Here is a 23128-nt window from a genome sequence, read left to right as displayed (position 1 = left end):
ATAAAGATATGGTATGTGCACTAAGGAACTAACAAAGCAAATGAGGAAGAAAATAAAAACCAATTTTGTTCCTAAAGTTCTAATGGTGCCCTCTTGTGGGCTAATTTGGTAGTCTTGGCAGTTGGGCTGAAGTTCTCAAAATGAAAGTCTCCCAAATTTGGGGCAGTTTCATGCACCCAAATTTGTTGAGGTTAGGAACGTTTTTTAGAGCTGCTGAAGATTCTTTGAATAGTCTTTCGTATTTAAACTTGCTGTGATGGATTATTTTTGTCTTCTTCCAACGAATTTTATGGTGGGTATCTAAGGCATGGTCTGCCAGCCCAGAGCGGCTGTACTGGTGAAACCGGATGTAGTCTTGGTGTTCTGAAATCCTGATATTTGTTGTTCTGCCTGTTTGGCCAAAGTAGGACAATTTGCAGCTGCAAGGGACCTGGTATACACCAGGTAGGTCTAGGGGAAGTGGTTGGTCTTTGGTAGAGCGGATAAGGGATGCCAACTTTTTATATGGTCTGTAACAGGAAGTAAGGTCATATTTTTTGAGGATATTAGTTATTTTTTCAGAGGTGCCCTGGATGTAGGGGATAGTGATAGACTTGGTGTAGTCTTTATTGTGGAGGGGGGAGGGGGGTTGTGGTTTATAGGTTTTAGTATTTTTTTGGATTTTTTTGGGGTTGTAGCCATTGGCTAAGAAAGTGTTGAGGATGTGGTTTAGTTCCATAGTCAGGGCCTTGTCATCTGAGCAGATTAATTTTGCCCTGTTAAATAGTGTTTTTATCACCCCATATTGTTGGGAGGGGGGGGGGGGGGAATTGCTGGTGAATGTATCTGCCAGTGTGGGTGGGTTTTCTGTAAACAGAAAACCAAAGTTCCATCAAGCTGGCGGGTGATTAAAGTGTCTAGGAAGGGGAGGGTGTTGTTTTCCTCTTTTTCTAAGGTGAACTGGACTCTGGGATGTTGGTTGTTTAAGTGTGCTAGGAAGGAGTGGAGTGTATCTGAGCCATGTGGCCAAATAGCAAACACATCATCCACATAACGAAGCCAAATAGTGGGTTTTTGTGGGGCGGAGTTTAAGGCTTTCTCTTCAAATGTCTCCATAAAGAAATTGGACAAGGGTGGGGAAAGTGGTGAACCCATGGCTGTCCCCTCTATCTGTTTGTAGAACTTTCCTTGCCAAACGAAATAGCCTGAGTTCATTGTGAACTGAAATAGGGCTGAGATATCGGGAGGAAACTTGGCTTGGATGAGCTCAAAGGTTTCTTTGAGTGGGACATTAGTGAATAGGGAGGAGACGTCAAAACTGACCATTATGTCAGTGTGTTGCAGTGTGAGGTTTTCTATACTGGCTTTAAAGTGGGCCGAGTTTTTTATGTGTAATGGTGTGTTGCCAGTGTAGTGTGTGAACGTTTTGGCTAAATGTTTGGCTAATTTATATGTGGGGGAATCAATGCCATCCACTATGGGACGTAATGGCACATTTTGTTTATGTATTTTTGGGAGTCCATATAATCGGGGGGGGTCTAGAGTTATAAGGTTTAAGTTTGTTGGTGACTTCCACAGGCCAAGAAGTGACTTTCTTAAGGAGTCTGTGGATAGTTCTGATCTGAGAGTTGGTAGGATTATATTCAATGGGGAGGTAAGTAGTAAGGTCTCGTATTAAAGAATTTAGCTTACCTTTGTAGTCTTTTTGATTGAGTACCACAGTGGCGCTTCCCTTATCAGCTTTGGTGATTACTATTTTTTTGTTGTTTTTTAATTCTTGTAGGGCTGTATATTCGTTTTTGGATAAGTTGGATTTTGGAGGTTTGGCTTTCGTGAGAACACCGACTACATCCAGTCTCACGTTGTTGGCGATGTGGTTAAGCAGGTTGCGAATTCCACGCTCTATTTGGATCATGATTTCTTCAGCAGGTATCCTTTTTGGAACTAGGGCGAAATTGTGACCACGTGAAAGTGCGGTGAGTGCTTCAGGCTTTAAAACTGCCAACGAGAGGTTGACTACTGTGTTGAGTGGTGGCTGGGGTACAGAAGTAGAAGTCTTTGTCAGGTTTTCGTATTTTTTCACGTGTCGACTACGTATTTTTTCGAATTCCTTTCTTGCCGATGTGCATGAGATGTCATGAAGTATCGACCATAGATCAAGGCCGAGTGTGTTAGAAAGCTCTTCCTCTAGCGCCCGTAAGGTTTTGTTTTCAAGGGTATCTTCAAGTGAATGTTCCATCTGTTTTTCTGCACAATGGATATGCAGTTTCAGTTGTGCAGAGATCAGACGTTGTCAGTTAGTATCCCAAACCTTGCTGGAAATGTGAAAGTTCTGAAAATTGCATTATGCTTGTCCCCTTAGCACGTTGGCAAAAGAGTATGAATACCAGTAGAACCTGTCTGGACTGCTCATATCTTCCAATGAAGGTATCCTCTCTGCTAAAAATTCACTCTAGCAAAGAGGATGAGGATTTTTTCAAAGAAACTGTACTTGACAAAATCACAAAGTGTGCAACACTTAACCAAAAAATTAGCCCAAAAGTTCCAGAACAGCAGGAGTTGTCTTCTCATCAGCTATAGAAATTCAAATGCAAGCAACCGGAACTCTTCTAGGAATCAAAATTGGAGAAGAGGAAACAGAAAAGCAAATTCACATCTGTGGGAACTCAGTATTCATAGAAGAAGATCATTAAAAAGGAGAAATGAATTCATATGAAAATTGAGGATAAACAGAAGAAATTAAAAAATGAGATTAAGAAGCAACAAAATCTAAAAGGAGAAGTGATAAAAATGTAAAGATGGAGAAGTTGTGGATTGTCAAAGGAAGGCACCTCGGACTCAACAGAGTTCATAGACTGAGGAACCATCTAATGCTGGTAAATGAAAAGAGAAAACAAATTTTCCTTCTTTGTCACATTATTAAATATAAAATGACTCTACAGCTCAGTTAAACAAGAAGCCATTATGGAAACTTATGCTATTCCATAATGTAAGGTTGCTGTCTTCAAGGGATATACTTCTGCATACTTTGAAAGGCCTACTGAGGCTTGGATTAGGTGTTCTTATTCTTATCCCTTCCATAATAGAGGGCGCTCGTGAGTCAAGTGCAGTGACATGTATAAGAAGAGCTCCTGATTGGGATAAGTTTTCTAGGAATAGTTAAATATATATGCGTAATTGTATTAGTAAGAGAGACTGTAAATATTGTGCGCTACTGGTTTTATTAGTGTGGGTATTTTTTTTTAGCCAAAACTTAATTATGAAATTGTTATTATTCACTTAGTAACCTGCAAAAAATAGCGGTGGCATTGTCATTCCATGAGTTTAATTTAGATTTCAGTCATTTCATTAAGTGTGAGGTCTGTTATGTGTATTCTTTTGATTACATAAATGAGTTGTGGATATTTGGTGAGGATGGAAGGAGGGTGTGTGCGAAGTGTGACCTGAATGAGGAATTGATGACAGAAAGTGTTAGTAGTGAGATCGTGCGTTCATTTTCCCCGCGACAATCTCGCGGGGAAAATGAATGCACGTTTGAAAGAGGATGGTGGGAAAGAGAGGCGAAAAAATGTTAAAAATCAGTAAAAAAAAAAAAAAAAAAAAAAAAAGAGCGATTTGAAAACCATAATGGATGTTAAAAGGGACGAAAGTGAGGTGAGAGTGACGGAAGGAAACGAAATTGAGAGAACGAATGAAACTAGAAATGGTGGGACGCAGAAATCGAAAGAATGGATGATAGCAAAAGTTCGACGCATGTTGGACCAAAAGTACAGAAACAAAGAAAGATGAAAGAGTGTGAAAATGGGAAGAATGATAGCGAAAGTTGGACGCATGTTGGACCAAAAGTACGTAAACAAAGAAGGATGAATGAGAGTGAAACTGAGAAGAGGGAGTTGAGAGTTAGAAAATTAGAAAGATTGAATGATAGAGAGTATGTGTCGCGAGATTTGGAAGTTGAATTGGATTGGATGAGGCAAGAAATGAAATGGATGCAGAATGAAATTAAGAAAATTTGGGTAAAAACTATTAAAATAAATAATGATGGCATGAAAGAGTTAACGAAAGATGAGTGAATGTCATTGTATAGAGGATAGAATGCACAAGGTATGTTTTCCAGGAGCTAAAATGAGTAGAGTGATTGAGGCATTGGATATGAGGAGCAAGCAAAAGAGCTTGCTCCTCATATAGTTAATAGTATTAATAGGTACGAATGATTTAAGAGAAGACAAAGTGTGTCAGAATGGATATCAGGAGGCTGCTTAGAAGGATAAAAGAGAATAGTGTGACAGGAAGGGAAGTTAGCGTGTTGCCTAGGTATGACTGTGGTGAAATGAGGCAGAGAGCAAGGATTATGAATGATATGCTGGCTGAAATGTGTGAGCAGACGGGAGTACAGTTTGTTAATGTGTGGAATGAGTTTGAGGGACGAAGTGAGCTGTATGGGAGCGATGGACTGCATTTGAGTGGTTATGGTGTGAGTCGCTTGGAGAGACTGCTGCTGGAAGGTAGAAGTGAATAGAGAGAATGAATCAGATCGAGTGGGAAGTGATGTGGAAGAGCAGGAGAGTAAGACAGGAGAGAGGTGGTTATGAATGAGGAAGTGAGTGGTATGAGTATAGAAAATGAGAGGTTGGGTGTGCAAGAGGAGCAGGGAAATGGGGAGGCCCAGGGTGGACAGGGGTACACAGCATCAGAAAGATGGATGCTCCAAAAGGAGTTGAGCATGTGTAGGCAGGAAAGGAATGGGATGACCAGGGATCAAGAGGAATTGAAAAGGGTTTTAAAATGAAGACGTAGAAAGGGAAATGCCCCCATTCAAGTGAGTGGTATCAGTGGAACTAGCTGTAGATCCAGAAATGAACTGTTGTGTTTGTACATGGTTGGAAGAGGATGACATCTTGACAGGAATAGAGATGGAAGGGTATGATGTGTTTCGTGAGGACAGAAGGGGTAAAAAGGGATGGGAGGGAATGCTATTGATGATAGAGAAAGAGTTATGTCTATATAAAGTAGAGATGCAAGAGGGAAATAGTGCCAGTGGTTTTGAAGCAGTATAGTGTGAGATAGAGGTGAATGGAATCAAATACGTGGTGGGATGTTATAGACCAGGTAATGTGGATGGTGGTGATAATGAAATGTACAATCAAATTAGCCAAGTAAATAAGAAAAGGGTGATCATTATGGGTGATTTTAATTATGGCAATATAGACTGGAATGATGAGATAGCAACTGGAAGTAAAGAATATGAGTTTCTTGAGTTTTTGAGGGATAACTACCTCAGACAGTATGTAACGGAGGGCACACGAGGATTGAGGGTCTTGGATTTGGTCATCTCATCAGAGGATGTAATTATGAATGAGGTGTCAAATCTTCCACCAATTGGTGAGAGTGACCATGAGGTGATTACCTGGGTGGTTGCCAGCAGTGCGAGGACCTCTGTGAGAAAAGGGTATATGTGGAACTACAAGGGGTGGGGGTGATTATGAAGAGCTCAGGAGACAGCTTGTGGGTGTAGCGTGGAATGAGGAGTTAGCTGGAAAAGAGATCAATGCAGCTTGGGAGATTTTCAAAAACTGTTTAGTAGATGCAATTTCTAAATGTATTCCAAAGGTGAGAAGGTTAAATAAGGTGGGTGTGAGATGGATGAATAAAGAGATTAAGCATGCAATACAGAGAAAAAGAGCATTGTGGAGGCAGCATAAGAGAAGTGGAAATAACCAATTCCATAAGGTCTATAAAGACCAAGCAAGGAGGGTGACTTGGTGAGGGTAGCTAAAGAGAGCTATGAACAGCAGTTGGCTAATGAAGCCAATAAAATCCTAAGGAGTTCTTTCGATATGTAGCCAGCAAAAGAAAGAATAATTATGGAAGGATGACATTGATTGGAGAAAATGGTATAAAGATAGCTGATGCAGAATGTGTGATGGAGATACTTAATGAGCAGTTCATAAAGATCTTTCAATATTTGTGAATGTGACTTCATGGAGGGATTGAGAGCAGTTGATGATGGGGAGGAGAGACTGACTAAGTGAGCAAGAAGTGTTTGTGAGGTTGAGTAAACTAGATGTTAATAAGGCTGTGGGGCTTGATAATATATCGCCACGTATTCTGAAAGAATGTTCCAGGGAGTTGACACCTGCCTTGACATTTTTTTTAATATGAGTCTTGCACTTGGTCAAGTTCCTAAGGAGTGGAAGGAGGGCAAGATTGTGCCACTTCATAAAGGAGGTGATCGAACTCAAGCATCAAACAATAGGCCTATCTGTGTGTCAGGTGTTGTGGTTAAGTTGTTGGAGAAGCTTGTGAGAACTAGGATCCAGAGTTGGGTTGATAATAATGGTATTATCTTTGATTGACAACATGGATTTGCTAAAGGGAGGTCATGTTTTAGTAATCTACTTACTTATTACAATAAAGTGACTGCTTCCTTGGACAGAGGAAAAGGATACACAGTAATATACTTGGATTTCACAAAGGCTTTTGATAGAGTACCTCATGATAGGTTGACAGTCAAACTAGAACTGATGGGATTGGATATTAGATTGGTGCATTGGATTGGAGACTGGCTATCTGATAGGTATCAACAAGTTGTGTATGGGGAGCGATATCCAGGAAAAGGAAAGTCACTAGTGGAGTGCCTCAGGGGTCTGTTTTAGGTCCATTGCTGTTTAACTTGTATATTAATGATATAGGTGAAGATGGATGGAGATATTCAGTTGTTTGCAGATGATGCAAAGTTGGGACGAACCATGAAGTGTAGTGAAGATGTTGTGGCCTTACAGGAAGTCTTGAATAGATTGAGTGATTGGGCACAGAAATGGGGATTTTTCCTGTTCACTGTTGCAAAATGTAAGGTTTTAAAATTTGGAAAACAAAGATGGGATGCAAAATTTATGCTTGGTGAGAATATATTGTTGGAAGTAGAGCAAATGAGAGATCTGGGGGTTGATAGCGGATAAGGATCTAAAATTTAGGGGACACATCGCCAAAATTGTGAAGGCAACACAAAGGCTTCTGGGAATGATGTGGAGGACACTGACGTGTAGAAGTAGGGAGATTCTTTAGGCCACACATGGACTAAAGAATTGGTGCCCAGATTTGGTCACCTGATTTTCAGAAGGATGAAGAGATGTTGGAAAGGGTTCAAAGGAGACTGACTAAGGTAGTTTCTGACCTCTGGAATGTTGAGTATGAGATTGAGAAGATGTAATTTGCAGAGTCTGGTGGACAGGAGGAAGAGGGGGAGATATGATAGAGACCTACAAGTTGGTAAGGGGTTGTTATAGGATCAGTGTTGGAGAAGTTTTACAGAGAATAGTGGGAGATCAGGGGAGAACCAGAGGTCATCCCTGGAAACTGTATAAAGAGGGTGTGAGTAGGGGAGTGAGAGGCAGGTTTTTTTTGTGCAGAGTTGTGAATGATTGGAATGCTTTGCCTGAGAGTGTGGTGTCTGCAAAGAGTTTGAATGTGTTTAAAACACGGTATGATGAGCTGTGTGTGTGATAAAAGGACCTCCCAGATGAGTCTGACTCCATGAGATCTTGGGGTGGTAATAATAATAATTTTCTTTTATAATTTTTCTGTAATATTCAAAGAGACAGAAAGTCATATCTTGACAGTAGACTGGAAATACTGGTGTAATAAGGTCTATAAATGTATCTAATGTATCTGTTCCATCCAACAGAACACATAGATGATTTTTCCAGAAATTGCAGCGATATTTACATGTTGTCCACTCTGTTATAGTAACCAGAAATTGAAACGATGTTGGAAATCTCATGTTAGACAGAATAGGAAGTTATTTATTCCAGAAGTAGAAAAGCAGGATATGCCCAATTAAAAGCATGTCTTGACAATGTTCAGCCAGCAGATGTATGGAGGATTGATTTGCAACCTTAATCTACAGGCTTAAACTTACATGAATCAGCATATTGTTTTTTGGCTTAGTCATATTTATATCTTCTATAAACAGAATAATTCAGATCAGACATCTTGAACATTAGGATGTTAGGTCCTAATCCAGTCTTACTTAAATTCCAGTACATGCAATAGAGATGAATTATTCCAGCCAATGAAATTCTGCTAGATTCTTCATGGATGTTTTCACCCAGCCTCTGTACCTTTTATTCCAATTGGAATAATGGACTGGGATACACTGTTGAAATTCAAAGAAGCAGTAAAACAGAACACAGTTGAATGGGCGAAATGAGTGTTCTTTCCTCAAAAGGAAAAAGTTAAAAGATCTACCAATTCATAGTAACAGAGCACCACAGTATAGAATGTAGTGACATTATTAGAAATATCAGCATAGAGATAGCTAAAAAGACAGAAACAAGTAGAAGAGATTGTGAAATTTTAAAATAAGAATACAGGTTACCAAATTAATGTCACCAAATCTGTGTGTGAAGAGATGACCACCATACAGTACATCCTTGACTCCTTTCAGAAACACTATGAACGTTCATGTGACAGTAGCACCATAGAATATTACGCCTCTTGGAACATTAATGCCTTCCTTTTAAAGAATTCCTGACAAGGAAATCTCCAGGACTTAAGACAGTCTAGGGGTGTAACTTGTTCTTGGGACCTGGGATTTTATTTATTCTTTCTATTTTGGTTATACTCTTTAATTCATTTCTCTCTACAGGTCACATACCAAGTGGAATTTGTAGTCAGTCAATACTGTCTTGATGCCAATTGTAAGATCCATTTTCACATTATCAACAACAGACTCAAAATAGGATTGAGATATGTAATCCAAAACACATGGGTGTATGGCGTTCCAAGCTGAGCAGTAGAGTTTGATCTGTTCCTGCTATGTGTACTCCATCTGGTTAATATTAAAAAAACATCTAGTGGTGATACTCTCAGTAGGTCTTACTTGGGCATTTCACAGTGTTTCTCGTCCACATCTTATAACAGATTGGAGCAGACAAAAAAAAAGCTTCTATCCATCACTGGCATGACCTATGCTAATACAAGTACCTACATCCTAGTCAATGAGTTCCTATCAGACTCAGTCAAAATCCAAGAAAGTAGTCAAGCAAGTTTTACTCTCTTAGTTCTTTGCTCTTTGTGTTGGGTCTAGAACTTTATTAATACTGGAAGTCAACAATTCATACACGATGAGGGATAAAATCTCTCTCACCCAAGAAGGAAAATAAAGCATTAGCATATGCTGATGATGTAATGCCCACTTTGAGAGATAATGATTCAATATACATTTTTGGTATTATTAGAAAAATTCAGCAGTCATTGGACTAATTTTCAGCACTGACAGGACAAAATTAAAAATTTTTGTAAAATGGGATTAATCCTCAAGAGAAAACCTCTATACATTCAATTCCTTTTCCACCTATCCATTACTACTAGGCCAAGAACTTATACACACATGCATTGAAACCTTAGAAGACTGAAAAATCGAGCCACTTTCGTTTTCTTCTAAAGCCACCGCACTTAAAACTATAATCTTTCCTGCTCAGCTGTACATAATTATTTTACAGTTATTATAGACCAAAGGAAAGCACTTGTATAATAAACAAAAAGAAGTTAAAATATAATTTCTTCAACTGTCAAAGAAGCATGACATTCTCGGCTTTCAGTATTAAAATTTTCTATAAACCTCAGAAATCCATAAAATATTAGACTAATCACACATGTGCAGATCTCCACTACTAACTAGGGTTGGAATAAATTATTACAATAGCATAAGGGCTGAGTTTGTTCCTGGATACTACAGCATTTTGTGCTTAATCTTGAGGCTGCTACATCATTCTACCATCATCTGTCTGTTAATAACAACAGAACCTGGTATAAGGAAATGTGTAACTTCTTTCACCACGAACTGCCACAGTTGAGAACTAATAATGACAGTCTATTTAACAACTTACTGAAGTTTCAAGGATACCCTAGTAGGAAGGATCTTGTTTGAAATTGTATATGGTTGCCTTTCAGTAGAAGCCATCAAATGAAGGTACTTTAACAAAGTATCTGAGATATCTGTGGCATCCCTCATCTCTTACGGATTGATAACGGAGCATGCATTCTCAGTTGCCTCTTGCCATGCATATTTAGAACAACTATGTAATGTGTTGGACAGTACATTATTCATGGCATAAGTTCTTTTTTTTTTGTAATTCCTTCCTCACACAAACGGTTACCAATTTTGTTATTTATAATCAAGTTAAAATATAATTTATGAAAAGTTAAAAATAAAAAAAAATAGTTTTGAAAACAAGCAATATGACATAACTACTTTAAAATGTGTTATGGAAATTATTCTGTTCAGTCCAATCATTTTTATATTTAGAAAGAAGCATTCTAATAGATAACAAATTTTTGTTGAGGTGGTGCAGACCATTCCACAATATTTATAAGGAAGAAAGAAAATTCTGTATTCCTATTATGAGAGATTTCTCACACTATTCTATCTTGTTCACTGTGGTCTTATAATCATCTACAGAAATGACTATAGCAGTTTGTCAGTGAAAGCTAACTCTTGCAGTTAACATAGAGGAGGCTAACCACCTGGGTACCCAATTATTGTCTCTGGATTTTGGTTCCAGTTGGTCTATCCTTCATGAGTCTAATGCTGTTCAGCACCATTAGACTCATGAAAGATAGACCAACTGGAACCAAATCATGCATAGGTAAAGTTAAAAAAAAAAAAAAAAAAAAAAAAAAAAGAGATTATAATTTCTAATTATGTAAATTTACTTTGTAATCAAGCAGAAAAATTTCTCACCTAATTAACTCGCAGATTTATTATATATAATTTTATTGAACATGCCATTATATTTTTATTTAGGAAAGTGGGCAAATTCACAGAGTTCATGGTATGAATTATTTACTTCTCTTGGCCGCTTGGGAATCATTGCAGGATATTTTTATCTCTGTGATAGGTAAGAAAGATGATATGTTAATGTTCTTAAGCAAAAATCTTTCTTTTTTTTTTTTTCTCATTTTAGATTAACATAATTTAAATGTTGTTAATTGAGAAAAAAAAATTTAGTTCATATATAATTATATAGAATCAATCTTGAAAATGATATGTGAAGTTAAATTGTTAATTTTGTATTTAAGAACTTTTTTTTTTCTATTCTTTGATATATGTTTACAAAAATGTTTTAAGGATTTAAGCATCAATGTTTTCAACTTCATGATTTCTCCCTAGTGCACTAGGGATAAATCATGAAGTTGAAAATCATATCGAAGATTATTCCAAAGAGGAATTGTCCATTTCACATATTGATTGGATTCCTGTTTGGGGGTCTTAGTGGGTTGTAAGCTATCCTTAAAATAGCCAAATAGAATGCACATTGCAGTTGCACTAGGACTAAATCATGGATAACTAAAACAGTGATGAAACCTTTTCAGATCACTACAATATGGTTTATGCTGAACTCCAGTGAAGTCCATTTGGGTTGTGGGAACCAAATCCTCTGGTCAACTTCACATTGATAGGTCCATTAGTATCCTATTTCTCTTCCATCCTCCCCAGCCAAAGATATTAAATCATCAGACTGGAGGAAACTATCTAGAAGTGAACTGAAATAAGGAAGTTGAGTGTGATGTCCACTCCTCAGAAGACAGGCCAACTCTGTATTCTTGGCATCACTAAGCGGTAAACAAGTATCAAATACCACCACTTTGCTTATGGGAAGCATGAAATGGTCAGGCCACTTCAAGCTTGGATGTTTGGACTCCAGAATAAAGAGTTTACTTTTTATTTCATCTAGCTTGCAATATGATTAATATTTTCAGAGTTATCTATGACATCATGGAGTCATCCTTTCTTCTAATTGAAGGTACAATTTTAAAATTTTGCTGACAGGCCACTACATAAATACTGAATCTGATGGTAATGCTTTAGGAGACCTTAGGTTAATTAGTGAATAATCTTGTAAATATTCTGCTGGGGGTGGAAAATCTGGAAGGAGTTCAAGTTAGTATGGGGAAGGAACATAGCAGAAGTCAAGATTTATAGAGGAATTGAGTGTATTCCATTGGTGTATATTCCATGTCCATTCCAATTTCATCTTGCTTGCAACCATGAAATCTCAGGCAAAGAGAATTATATTAACCTGATTAGAAAGTCAAACTTGAAACTTTCTAAATTTCTTTCAGAAGGATATGCACTCTTGATTTCAACCACAGTGATGTTCATTTCTATGCTATCTGCAAAACTCGTCTAGTTTTCTTGACATACTCAATTTCATCATCTTCAATCACTACTTATTCTTCTCAGTTACTCTGACTCTTTTTGTCTTGTATGAAAAAATTTTGCTTGATATTCAGTATGTGTCCAACCCTGAAGCTCTTCTTTTTTTGATCTTCTCTAGCTGAAAACTTTGTAACATTTTATTAAATTCATCTTCTGATTCTGTCACTCTCCTAATTTCAGTCATTCTCACAGAATGTTCCTCCTCTAACTGCACCCAATTTTGTGTCCTTTGGCACTACAAAGTGGAGTGATCTCCAGAACTGCCACTCTTCTTTCCCATGGCTGATTTCACCCATAGAAGTCATCCATAGTGGCATGAAGGAATTTATCCCTCATTCCATCCAAAATTCTCATTCACTTTCCAAACCCTGGTTCAACAGAATATGTGTGAAAGCAGTCAAAGAAAAAAAATCAGCTTATCACACATGGCTTGCATCAAGAACCCAAGCTTCATATTCAGATTACATGCCAGCATGCAATAAATGTAAATCAACTATCAACAAATCCAAATCCAACTTCATAAAGGCCAATAGCAGAAAACTCGTCTCTTGTCCAAATGGTAGCCATGCCTTCTGGTCCCTTGCAAAAAACCATGGGATACAACTTCTACACATCTGTGCTCCCACCTCTCACCCATCCAGATGGCACCACTGTTACAGTACCCAAAGAAATAGCTGACCTCCTAGCATCACTCTCTTTCTTTAACTCCTGCATAAATGAAGAAGGCAAATTGCCTTCTTCCATACCAACACCTGAGCACTGTATACCTGCTGTGACCTTTCAGCAGAAAGATATAAGAAGAATATTAGACAACCTGAACATTACAAAATCATTCCTGATGGCATCTCTCCTATTGTATTCAGAAGTTGTACTCCAGAGCTAACACCTGTCTTCTCTCGTCTCTTCAATCTTCTGTACTTAGCTGGCACCTATCACATCTCATGGAAACTAAACATATATCCAACCAAAAAACTACTGACCAATTGCCATCACCTCAGTCCTCTCCAAAATAATGGAGGAAGTTATTACTGGTCAACTTCACTATCTAGAAGCTCACCAGTTAATCAGCAACCACTAGTATGGATTCCACCAATCCAGATCTCAGCTGATATCAGCCTACATCACTCACTGCTGGACACGTGCCATGGAAAGGCTTGGAGAAATGTGTGCTGTTGCCCTTGACAACAGCACACATTTCTCAACTAAAAGGGTTTCAGTTGTGTTTGGCATCAAGGCCTGCTTTGCAACCAATGCAAGAGTGCATCAGGGCTCTGTTCTCTCACCTACCCTCTTTCTCTTATACATAAATGATCTACTATCAATTACTAGAAATCCTATCCATAGCTTTGCTGATGATAGCACTCTTCATTGTTCAAGGTTCTTTGTCTAATATAATTGGAATTGGTTGTTTATAGTTTGTAACAGTTTTTTACTTTTTAGTGCCTTTCATCGGTTATGTACCCTGAAGATGCCAACAGCCTTAGTTGGTGAAACTAGTTGGTATAACATAGTTGTTTATTATATGTACTTGATCAATATAGTCCCATTAGAAGTCATTCCAGCATTCTTCATTTATCTTACTCCTTTGGCAGACCATGTAGTTCCCAGACATCCCTTACATCAAGTTAACTGCAATCAGTTCCTTAAGCACTGATCTCCATAACTATCCTTCAATAGGGCAAGGATAATCAAGTGACATTCAGTGCTGCCAAAATGCAGTCCTGTCTTTTCTCTTGCAAAATGGATCTCAGTGTGAACTAAGACTTCCCTATGAACTTCCCTCATTCTCAGTATTACACAGATTACCAGATGGGATGAACTATCTTTCCTTCAACTAACACATCACAAACAAATATCAGTAGCTTCTGATATTTGTTTGTGATGTGTTTAAAAAAAAACTAGGCATTCTTTTCCACTCAAGAAGCTATCCCCACTCCTAGCTACTAACCCTATACAAATCCCAAATCCACCCATCCTTAGAATACTGTTCACACATTTGAGGTAGTGCATCTAAAACCTCCTTAAAAATTCTTAAGGCCTTCTAGATAAGCGCAATTCAGCTCATAGATGATCCTTCATTCACAGGCACACTTCAACATCTACCTCACAGATGCAGTGTTTCAGCTCTGTGTCTCCTCTTCAGGTGCTTTCATGATCACTGCCTCAATGAATTGGCAAACATCATTCCTCCACTGGCTGTTAGGCCTGTTACAAGAGCAACAGCTTCCTCATTTATTCCATCTACCTCTGTTCTCTGGAACAGCTTTCCCCATGATGTGTTTCCCAACAATTTCAACCTACAGCTCTTTAAGAAGAATATCAATAAATTTCTTCTTTCTCAACCTTTATCTGCATCTCACACATGGTACTGATGTACCATAGTTTGTGTGGGAGATAAATATTTTTAAAAAAATCAGATCAGATTTTTTTTTTTTTTTTGATTTCACTATTAAGAAAGTTAGAGTTGAGAAAATTAACACTGAATAAAATCATCTTCCTTGAAGATTTTAAATGTTGACATCCCTGATTCATTTTCCTTTTCCAACTGCACTGATCCAGTAGTGATATAAAATGCTGGGGCATCTATTGTCACCAGTGATCTCTCACAAATTGTTCACATGCCTGCCATACGCCTTTGTTCTTTTTGAGTTCACTATGAAGCAAACTCATAGGGACCAAAGGATATTTCACTATTATAAATTTCATATAGTATAACACTGAATTTAGGGAACTTTTGGTTTTGAATTTTTGATGGTTTATTATAATGAGTGAATGCAGTTTAGCTATCAGTGGTTATTGTAGAGTGTTGATTGTATAGGTGTTTGTCCTTTAGTTCAGACTATAAGCTGGTGTTGATTGCTTTTCCATAGAGCAACATTTACATCATTCTCATCCACATATGTCAAGTGCAGCGATTTGTGATTTCAGTGTTTCATTTCCTTTGTTTGGTTATTGTTTTCCATCTTTTTAATTCAAACATTTGTGTGTAATACATCACCAATACAATTAAAATTGGTATGGAAACATTCCTTTCTCATTTCCACTTTAATCTCTCATCTGTTATCTAAACCTTATTTCAAAAAAAAAAAAAAAAGTATTCCTGACAAAAGAGAAGGCAGTGAAGAATATGAGCTTTTATTGGAACCTCTGCCATACTTTTCTGTTTATACTAAAGCTTGAAATAATTGCAAACAAATTATCAATTGTCTAAAGTGATTTTAAAATTGCTTTCATTGAACCCTGCTTCCAAATCATTTGTGCTTGGATAGTTCTATTGAATTGTTACCTACAAAAAAAAAAAAAAGAAAGAAAGAAAATATTCACATAGCTTCTTACTTTTCCCCAGATTTTGCATCATTTTGGTGAATATCTTCTTGCCATTTCAAATTCAACATTCAGTGCCTACTTAGACCCTTTTTTTTTTTTTTGTCAAAAGAGATTAGAAGAATATTGTCCATGCTGGATATCAGACTCCCCATGATATATTTCTGTGATGCAGCAGAGTTGTCTTCTATTTTGTGTCTCCTTTGTATACTGTCTTATTCGACTGGTATTTATACTACAGTTTGGATATAGCATGTCTCCACATTATTCTTACGAACAACAGTTTTTACAATCAAATTGCCATCCTTTTGCTCCCCCCCTTATTCTTTCTAAAAAATGGAAAAAACTGCTACCAATTGGCTTCTACTTTGAAATCTCTAAAGTAGCAAATGATTATCAAGAAGAATTCAGAGGATCATCTTGCTATATCATATCATACACTCTGGACAAATGCTGTAGAAAATTCTGGAGAAATTAGAGTACCTGTTCATATTGTTGTGTCCCAATTTATGATTATTAGGCTTTCAACTATCCTTACACGTGAAACTCTATTTGTCTTTATCCAAATCTTATCTATATATGAGATATCACCCAAATACAAATATTCAAGCTTCTTCTCCCCTTAGTGTCCCTAAATATTTATTTTATACTGTGCCTTTCAGGACATTTAGTTTAAGATATAAAATTCAAAAACAAGGAGCAATTACCAAAATATGTCTGAGTGTGAAACTAATATGCAGTCATGACCTTTATCTCATAACTTAACAAAATCCCCCCCCCCCCGCGTGATTAGGTTCGTACGTTGTTACAAGTGGTGCATTGAGCAGCAATTTTGACAACTGTATTTTCAATGAACAAAAGTTTATTGAATTCTTAAACATGGTACAATTCATTCTTTATCAAATAAAACTCAATTCAATACTAAGAATATATAATACAAATTTTCACTAGCTAAACACAAGTATTAGGTTAAGATCCTACATGAGAATTGTGATCATATCGCCATAACAGATTCTATACATACAAACATGTATAATCCTAGAACTAGTTGATCCTTTGTCTAACCCCTTACTGGTTTGATCATGCTATAATTCTCTATTTTCTAGGACATATATAATCAGTTACTCTAATTTTCTCACTAAGACAATATGGATTAAAATTATTCTTTTGTTGAGCTAATATACACTTTTGACCTTTAAAACTCTCTTAATTAAAATACAGTGTACATGCATAAATCTGTAGGCACATGAATATGTATTAATTAATACTAACAAGCTCATTTTTATTCTAGTTTGACATGTACTAAAGTCCTAGTATAATTCTCATTAATCCTTTCAACTGTTCAGTAATTGAATGACTACAGTTACATATGATTTGAATTGACATGAGATTTTACAGTACCTTTTGACTTGGGTCTTCTACACTGGTCTCTACCTTTTTCCGATATTTTACCTTCCTAGGATGAACTCTTCTATAACTTATCACTCCTAAGTTCTTTTGGCACTAAGATGGGCTTTCACAATCTTTACCTTACATTCTTCAATCAAGGACATACATAGGATCATCTTTTCTATGGCTGTGAAATTCACCACATGGGCACTGACTTCTTTATAGAATTTTCTTTCTCTCATTACAATCACTGGACGATGAAACACACTGACATTATCTTCTTTCTTTTTAACTAAACGGCCTCTCTCATTTTTTACAATAGAAACATGGAACCAAAATCCTGCACACTTTGTTTCCTTATTGTGTCGGACGGAGAAAACTCCTAACCCGTCACTAAGGAAAACCACGTGAGACCTTTATGAAGACTCGTGAAGAAAACTCTGAGGGAAAAAGGCCCCTTGTGGGGGGGAGTCATAACCCTTTTATACGATGACCCCTACCGGTGCCTTCTTCGATTTCTTTTCTCCTCCCCCCCCCCTTACTGGAGTCGATTTCACTGACCAATTAGGGTGACATTTTTCTGCCAAAACATGATGCGGTCCATGTGCATGCGACTGACACATGACAAAGTCTCAATTCGGGAATTATGACCTTGAGTTCTTGTTTAAGCTAACCTCTATGTCATCTATACTAAATTAATCCCCTTTCCAAAATTTTCTAAGAATTAACTCGAATCTTTAATCTCTTATTTCAAGTGTAAAAACTAGCCTCTCACATACAAAATCCTGTGACTAATCTTCTTTGCTTTACTTAACCTTATTTTATCATATCACAACTGTAATAAAATTCCCTTTTTTTTTTTTTTTTATTTAGTTCAACAAACAATTTCAGCTATATTTTTCACTTGGATGCAAGCATATTTTTCTTTCTTTTAATTTTTTGTATTCGTTACTTTCAAAGGCGCTTAACGATATCTGCTTAGGAACAAGCTTGCTTACTTAGTTATCTATACAGGGTTTTTAATTCTTCTCTTGTTACATCATGATAACTGAAATTTTGACATTCTTAAGTTATCAGGGTGTAACAATATAAGGTATTTGATTGAGTTTAATGCAGAAGCCTATTAAGAAAGCTCCTATCTAATGATCTATCTTCCATCTTCTGCAGCTGGGTTTTGCAAGCATTTTCTCCTCTTACATATTGTGTGTGATGGATGATTCTTCTTTATCCTCAAACTTTGAAACTAATTCTAAAGTTGATGTGCACTCTCTCTCTCTCCCCCCCCCCCTGCTCATTTGATCATCCTAAGTAGCAGCTGCCATATAGTTGTTGCTCAGATAAGTCATTATTTTTTAGTAGATATTGGTGATATTGTTAAATATAATTTGTGATATTTTGTTATTTTTGACTGTGTTGTTTAGTCTTGATTATTATTATACGATATTATTTCAAAAGCATTCTATGTTATGGCACTGATGTATATGAGGAATATGGCAACCAGGATATCGATGTTGAATGATATCAACATGTGCAATTTAGTGCAGTATAGCATGTGTTTAATGTATTCATTGCTGAGAATGAGTGGTTTGTGGCACAGGAGTAAGAATGGAGAGAATGTCAGAAATGTTTCTTAAGCGAGTGTAAGAAACGCACTTCATATTGCAAGGGAAAGAATGAAGTGACTGATATTATGGGTATAAGGCAGGATTGGTAAGAAGTGTTGTGGAGAATGTAACAGAAGCAGTGAATGATAGCACATGAAATACAAATAAGAGTTTGAAGGAAGTGGTTGAAAGTAATAATGTTCATGATGAGTTGCCTGCATGGAAAGAGATTGCTCGCTTATGGAGACTCCTTCACAGAACAAAACATGAGCTCGGGTGACTGAAGATGATTGCATGTGGTATAGAAGGATGTATAATGAAAGAAAGAGTGAATGGGGAAAAAGCATAAAAATGCGAGAAACTGGGAGAGAAGTGATAGTATTATATGGGGATTTGATGATAAGAGGTATACTTAATTAGAAAGTGATGAATGTATGTTTTCCAGGAAGATAAAGGATGTTAGTAATGCTGTAAGTTTGCAGAAGAAAGAAGCAAACAAGTTAATTGTTTTGGCAGGCACAAATGATTTGAAAGGTGAGAAATATGTAATGAGATAAGTTGAAAAGAAAGAGTTGTTAGAAGAAACAAAAATAAAGAGTAAGAAAGAAGTAAAGATTGTGAATCTGCTGCCTAGAGGGGTGGGGTGGAAAGTGATATTAGTTCCAAAGGAGGACACAGATTTTATTGAGTTGTGTGCAATTTAGGTTTCGTTGAAATGCCGTGCTATCCCGGTTAAAGTTTCAGTATGGTGTACATGGAATATTTATTTTCAGTTGATAGAAAGCTAGTGAAATATTCTTAACATTTCTATTGTTTTTCTTAATTTGACTAGACTGTATAAAACTGTTATGATTATTATCATGAAGATTTATAAAATTCTAATTAACATATATACAATTTTTTCTTTCTGTATACAATTTCATAAAAAAATTTCTAATTTCAGGACCAATTTTTTCATGAAAGAAAACAAGTATTACACTCACTTGAATTTCTTTTTACCTCTTGCATATGTTTTTGTATTGGGCCTCTTCTTTACAGAAGAAAGTCAACATGTAAGTTACTAGTGTTCTGCAAACCTTTTTTTAATTGTTTGAAAAAAGTATTTTTTAAACCATTAATATTTTTTTTGTTATTCTCTCTCTCTCTCTCTCTCTCATCTGTGCACAATGCATTCCACTCCCACTGTCTGTATTTTAAAATTTTATAGTGATTCTTATATTTACAAGGGTGGTCTGAAAAGTTCTCAGCCTCTGCCATAGATGGCAACACTATCGGCAAGACTTTTTTTTTTCCAAGTTGGTACATCTATCATAAGTATCCATGTGAAATTGTAAGTCGTTCTATCAAGTAGTTTGTTTTATACAGCTGTCTGAAGCAAAAGTGTTCATTGTATCCCTTGAAATGGATAAAATCGAGTATCGTGCGGTTATAAAATTCTTTGTAAAAGAAGGTTTAACACCAAAAAAAAATTATTCGAAGTTCATAAAAGTTTATGGGCACTCTTTTCCTTCGTTTTCGACAATTAAGAAATGGGCTGTCGAGTTTAAACATGGCGCACCAACCTTGAAGATGATCCACGTGAAGGACGCCCAAAAAGTGTAACAACACCAGAAATCATTGATCGATGCATGATATGGTATTGGATCGGCTAGTCAAAGTGCATGAAATTGCTGAGACTATAGGTATTTGAAAAGAATGTGTAGGATATGTTTTGCATGAACAATTGCAAATGAAACAGCTTTGCACAAGATGGGTGCCACACTTGCTCACAGCAGATCAAAAACACACTCGCATGAAAATTTCTGAACAGTGCTTGTAGCATTTTAACAAGAATAAAACTGATTTTGTGTGTCAATTTATTACTGTGAATGAGACTTGGATTCACCATTACACACCAGAATCCAAACAGCAGTCAAAAAAGTCGACAGAAGCCGGTTGTTCACGCCAAAGAAGACAAAGTCGATTCCATCAGCAGGAAAGGTCATCGGTGTTTCGGGATGCTAAAGGTATTTTGTTTATTAATTATCTTGAAAAGGATAAAACAATAAGTGGGGAATATTATTCCGATCTTTTTACTAGACTAGACAAAAAAATTAGTGAGAAAAGACCTGGTTTGCAGAAGAAAAAAATCATCTTTTATCAAGACAATGCACCTGCCCACAAAGGTGTTTTGGCGATGGGAAAATTAAAGGATCTGCACTATGAAGTGTTGGAACATCCAACCTCCCCAGATTTGGCTCCCTCTTATGTCTATCTCTTCCCAAAACTAAAACTTTTTCTCGCTGGTCAGCGCTTTTCTTCGAATCAAGAGGTGATTGTAGCTGTAGAGGAATATTTTGCAGATCTTACTGAGAACCACTACAGGGATAGGATAATGGCACTGTAGCATCTCTGGAATATATGTATTAGTTTTAAGGGAGATTATGTTGAAAAATAAAAATAATTTTGAAATTATAAATTTGTTTTTTCAACGTTAGGCCTAGAACATTTCAGACCACCCTCATATTAGTGATTAGAAAATAGTAATGGGAAAAAAAAGAATGTTTCAGTTATTAATTAAATCATGCTAATGCTGCATTGTAGATGTATGGACATTTTTTAACTGATTAAATTATAAAAACTATGCTTCAAAATAATCTCAATTTGTTTGAATGTGCTCTTCCAAGCAACTAGAACTCCTCCACTATATTTAATGTTTTTGGTTACCATATAATCATTATTTCCCATTGAATACTGAGTTTGGTATAATAATTTGTTAAATGGTAGAAATACATGAATAATCAAAGTAATCAGAAATTCAAGTGATATTTTTCTGTTTACAGGTTGCATTTTGAAAGAGATGCATACACAAACTATTAACACTAACTATTATCAATATAGCATTTAGGTACGTGTAAGCACATGCCTGAATGCTAACAATGTGCAGTTCCTTCCTTCTTAATTTCTTCACTTTTAATATGATTCTGCCATTGATGCCATCTATTCACTCCTGTGATTTTTCTTAGAACTTTCTCATATCTGTGGTCTCCAGTCTTTGATCAGCTGTTTTATTTCTAACTGAACTTTCAAATCTGTAGGTTAAAATGGGTTAAGCGCTGTCTTGTATATAGCTGGTTTAGTGTTTTGACTAATTTCTCTTATTATTTTTAAATATAAATAAATTTCTTATAAATTCATCTGACTATTCATCAATTCTACTGTCTATTTCCATATTTAATTTGCCATTTTCACAAAAAAAATTGAGTCTGTTTACCAAAACCCTCCCTAAAAATTTCATGGTAATCCAAAAAAAAGACAGTATATTATTTTTTTATTTACTCTAAATGAAGAATTTTGAAGGAAAAAAATTATAATTGTAAAAAAATTATAAATTATTAACTTTTCAGTAGTAATTTTGATGATTGTTCATGAATCAATTCTGCATACATGTATCAGTGTTCCAGAGACATAAATGTGATAACAAAACTATTAAAATGAATGAATTAATTAAGTAGAGGAAACTTTTTTGCACTTCAGCATGTTTTCTGTTTTTTCTAGACTCAGGTACTTCACAGAGATCAAACAGATGAATGGAAAGGTTGGATGCAATTGGTGATTCTTATATATCATATGACAGGAGCTAGTCAGGTAAGTGTAGATATTATTTTATAGTTTTCAAAATTTAATGTATTTTGTTTTGTACAAATCTGCGATAAAACCAGACTTTAGTAGTAATATTATGCATATATTAAGCGAAAAGTAGGAATTAAATAATTTGTGAAGTTCATGCTGTTACCAATCCATTAGATAGATTTAAGTTTCCTGATGCAAGGTCAATAATAACAGTAATATCCTCATGGTATACGCATGAAATCCAAGTATTAGAAACAGGAACTTTACTCCTATGTCTTATGTCTTACAGATAAGGCTAAATTATCAGTTTCAGAGGAAACAGAACCCTCCCACCCCCAGATACTTAGGTTTTTTTTTTTTTTTTTTTTTTTTTTTTTTTTTTTTTTTTTTTAACTCTGAACACTAACTTGAGAAAATTCCATCAATTGAAATCTGTATGACCCTTTCAGAAGTTTGTAAGTCTCAATCATATCACCCCTCTTTCTCCTGTTTGCTAGTGGCTGCAATCTACAAATTCTCAATCTGTCTTCATAATCAGCATTCCAAAATCCTGATATCATTTTTATCACTCTCCTTTGCACTCTCTCCAGTATATCAGAATCACAACAGAAGCCAGGAGACCAGACTTGTGCACAATAGTCCAAGTGAGGTCTTATCAAGGAAGGTCATGATAAAGATGTTATAAAAATAACATCTTTATCTTTACATGTGAACGTTCATTTCAGCATTGCAATTATCTTTTGAGTTGTATTTGCAATCTTTCCCACATGGCCCCTGAACTTCAACTTCCTGTCTATTAACACTCCAAGATTCCTAGCCTCATCAATTTCTTCTAGCCTAATCCCACCAATATAATACATTGAATATCTAATCACACCGAAGTGAATGATTTTACATTTACTGACATTGAACTTACACCCATTTTCCCATGCCCACAATTCCAGCCTATTCAAATCATTCTGCAAGTACTACATATCAGCAGTACTTGCAGTAATCA

The 23128-nt window shown here is 36.2% G+C and overlaps 1 protein-coding gene across 2 annotated transcripts in view; it reads left to right on the top strand.

Moving 5' to 3' along the window:
• LOC150109573 (N-acetylneuraminate (7)9-O-acetyltransferase) overlaps positions 1-23128 on the top strand; it is a 181487-nt gene that overhangs the window by 74945 nt on the left and 83414 nt on the right. For both annotated transcript variants that reach the window (XM_090409091.1, XM_090409082.1), the window contains exons 8-10: positions 10787-10880; positions 19463-19571; positions 22057-22146. In XM_090409091.1, coding sequence (XP_090265217.1) covers positions 10787-10880; positions 19463-19571; positions 22057-22146 — 293 coding nt within the window. The remainder of the gene's footprint in view (positions 1-10786; positions 10881-19462; positions 19572-22056; positions 22147-23128) is intronic.

This window comes from Typopeltis vanoorti, chromosome 2, assembly GCF_054136105.1.
Source record: "Typopeltis vanoorti isolate ZY-2024b chromosome 2, IOZ_Tvanoo_1.0, whole genome shotgun sequence".
Lineage (NCBI taxonomy): Eukaryota > Metazoa > Arthropoda > Arachnida > Uropygi > Thelyphonidae > Typopeltis > Typopeltis vanoorti.
This window is presented reverse-complemented; position numbering and strand designations above follow the sequence as displayed.